At 37.4% G+C, this 2,515-nt stretch overlaps 1 protein-coding gene across 1 annotated transcript in view; it reads left to right on the top strand.

The window, feature by feature from the left end:
• LOC107080878 (semaphorin-7A-like) overlaps positions 1-1,287 on the top strand; it is a gene marked incomplete at its 3' end in the record, with an annotated part of 4,552 nt that extends 3,265 nt beyond the window's left edge. The window contains exons 3-5 of the mRNA XM_015369085.1: positions 273-415; positions 510-688; positions 1,176-1,287. Of these exons, the coding sequence (XP_015224571.1) occupies positions 383-415; positions 510-688; positions 1,176-1,287 (324 nt within the window). The remainder of the gene's footprint in view (positions 1-272; positions 416-509; positions 689-1,175) is intronic.
• Positions 1,288-2,515: the final 1,228 nt, after the last annotated feature.

Here is a 2,515-nt window from a genome sequence, read left to right as displayed (position 1 = left end):
TCTAAGCATATTACCACCCCTAAAGGCCTGGAGGGAGATCGTCTGTTTCTTACTCGTGTGGCGTCAACCATTTAAAAAAGATTTGCATTTTTAAAAAAATGTTTAACAATTGATTGTCCAGCCCTAATTATTACAAAAGTATTTACTGTAGTCTCTAGATCAGGTACAGTTCTTATAAAACGTGTAGCAAAAATAGCAATTATAGAATGAGATTATTTGGAGAAATTGTCCATCTTAAACAAAGTCTACATCCTTTGTGTTTCTGTCTGCAGAGCAGTACTACGTGGGACTGGTGGTCAGCAGGAGAGAGAATGAAACATTGCAGAACAAAGTTTATGCTTTTTATAAAGAGAAGAACAAAGACCAAGGACTGAGCAAAGACATGTGGCTCCCCTTTGTGAGCCAAGTTTGTACGGTAAGATCTTCAGAATGAGATGATGCTTCTGTTCAGTACACTGCTCACAATAATCCTAATCTGGATTGATTAAGCATCTGGTGTTTTATTCCAGGCGGATGAAGGGGGTCCAAAGAACAACCTCCGGTTTAAGTGGACGTCACTGATGAATGCAAGGCTGTATTGTGGAAACCCAGACAGCAAACAGCATTTCTCTGAGCTGGTAGATGTAGCTATTGTGGACGCGCCACGGTGGCAGGATACCAGAGTTTATGGGCTCTTCAGAAATGAATGGTAAGACCTCAGTCTGCATTAAAAGCAGTGGGATATAAATTGTAAGTCTTATGCTTTTATCGATCCATTGATCTATTATGTACAGTAAGATTTTAAGTGAAGTCTATTTAAATTAATGCTTAGACATGAGTGGCTTTTTAAAACTTAAGTTTTATTTTTCAAGGTACCGTGACAAAAACCAGCAGTATAACCATAATGACTTGCCATATCTGCCTTATAATGAAATGGCATACTGTATATCATACTCAGCCAAACAAAACACAACCTTTTAATTGTTTTTTAAACTGAATTTAAAATAGTTAAATTACCGCTGCACTGAAGAAAGAGGACATCAGCTCACCTGCTTCCTGTTTTGTAAAGCTGTCAACATGCTGTTTGCTAAAACTTGTGACATTTGTGCAAAGTTGATATCTCAACCACTGCAGTCTTTTGTAACCTTTGTCTTTTTTCACAGCTGTGTGCCCCTCTAACTGTCTGTTTTTTGCAGGGGCATGAGTGCTGTGTGCATCTACACCATAGAAGACATTAACAACATTTTCATCACGTCCCCTTTTAAAGGTTCAAAAGAGGATGATGCTGTGGACAAAAAGAGAAAACAGGTATTCAAGAAAAAGTGACCTGTTTTAAGACATCTATTGTGCAGCTGCATCTCAGGAATTTGAAATAACATGAAAAAATGTATTTTGTTAAACTTAATTTTGTACAATGTAATATGATTCAAGTGCCTAACTGTACTTTTTTTTAGAAAAAAGAAAAGTGNCGTTACTTTCAACGCCGTTGGTCCCATCACTGTGTGCGACTGAAAGCTTCCTTGGGGCAAATTTTTATTTTTTTTATTTTTTTTCTAACAATGATCTAAAACAGTGTTTTTCAAGCCTGGTCCCCAAGGCTTACTGCTCTGCATGTTTTAGATGTTTCCCAGCTTTCACACACCTGTTATTAATTGATAGCAGATTATCAGGCTTTGCTGAACTGCAACCATCTGAATCAGGTTTGCTGAACCTCAGAAACATCCAAAACATCAGAGCAGGGTGCCTTGAGGACCAGGGTTCAAAAACACTGATCTAAAAAATATGTTGCTGCACTTTTAGCTTCAGTTGGTTCCCCCATGAAAAACACTGGCCCCAGCCTGGCCCCAGCCTGGCCCCAGCCTGGCCCTCCAGATAAAACTTTGTATAAAAAACATTAATGCATTTCAATACCAAAACAACTTAAAGAATGTTAAAGTAGTCTTAGATAAAAAAAAACAACAACCTATTCCTACCATTAAAAATCAAATTTAGCAGTTTACAGTTTAATGTCGTTTAACCCTTTTCATCCCGGTTAGATGATTTAGAACTAGCTCTCATTTACCAGGTCAGCCTCATTAGAAAATTAACCAGATATTTTATGACCCTTCCAAGACATTGCTGTGTTCAATTTGACTCATCTACAACCCCTTTAGAAACGTTTAACACTTTTACCACCCAGTCTGTTGGCTTAAAACAATAACTCAATGTGGATCCCCTTTAAACTCCAAAGAGATATTCTAATATGTTTAAGCTGTCTAGTTGATTCCCAAGAGGTGTTATCCAGAAAATACTTAATGATAATAGCAAATAAGCAATATATTAGTGGCAGATTTCTTCAGGTGTGCTGCAAAGCAAAATATGTTTCTCCAGGATCTGTGTGCTAGCTGCAAATCTCCCTTCCCCTCACAAAGGCAATTGATTGTCCAGCCCTAATTATTACAAAAGTATTTAGTCTCTAGATCAGGTATAGTTCTTATAAAACGTGTAGCAAAAATAGCAATTATAGAATGAGATTATTTGGAGAAATTGTCCATCT

Source organism: Cyprinodon variegatus, unplaced genomic scaffold, assembly GCF_000732505.1.
Source record: "Cyprinodon variegatus isolate N-32 unplaced genomic scaffold, C_variegatus-1.0 Scaffold2446, whole genome shotgun sequence".
In the NCBI taxonomy this organism is placed as follows: domain Eukaryota; kingdom Metazoa; phylum Chordata; class Actinopteri; order Cyprinodontiformes; family Cyprinodontidae; genus Cyprinodon; species Cyprinodon variegatus.
The sequence above is the reverse complement of the archived record's forward strand: the minus strand, read 5'-3'. Positions and strand labels throughout refer to the sequence as shown.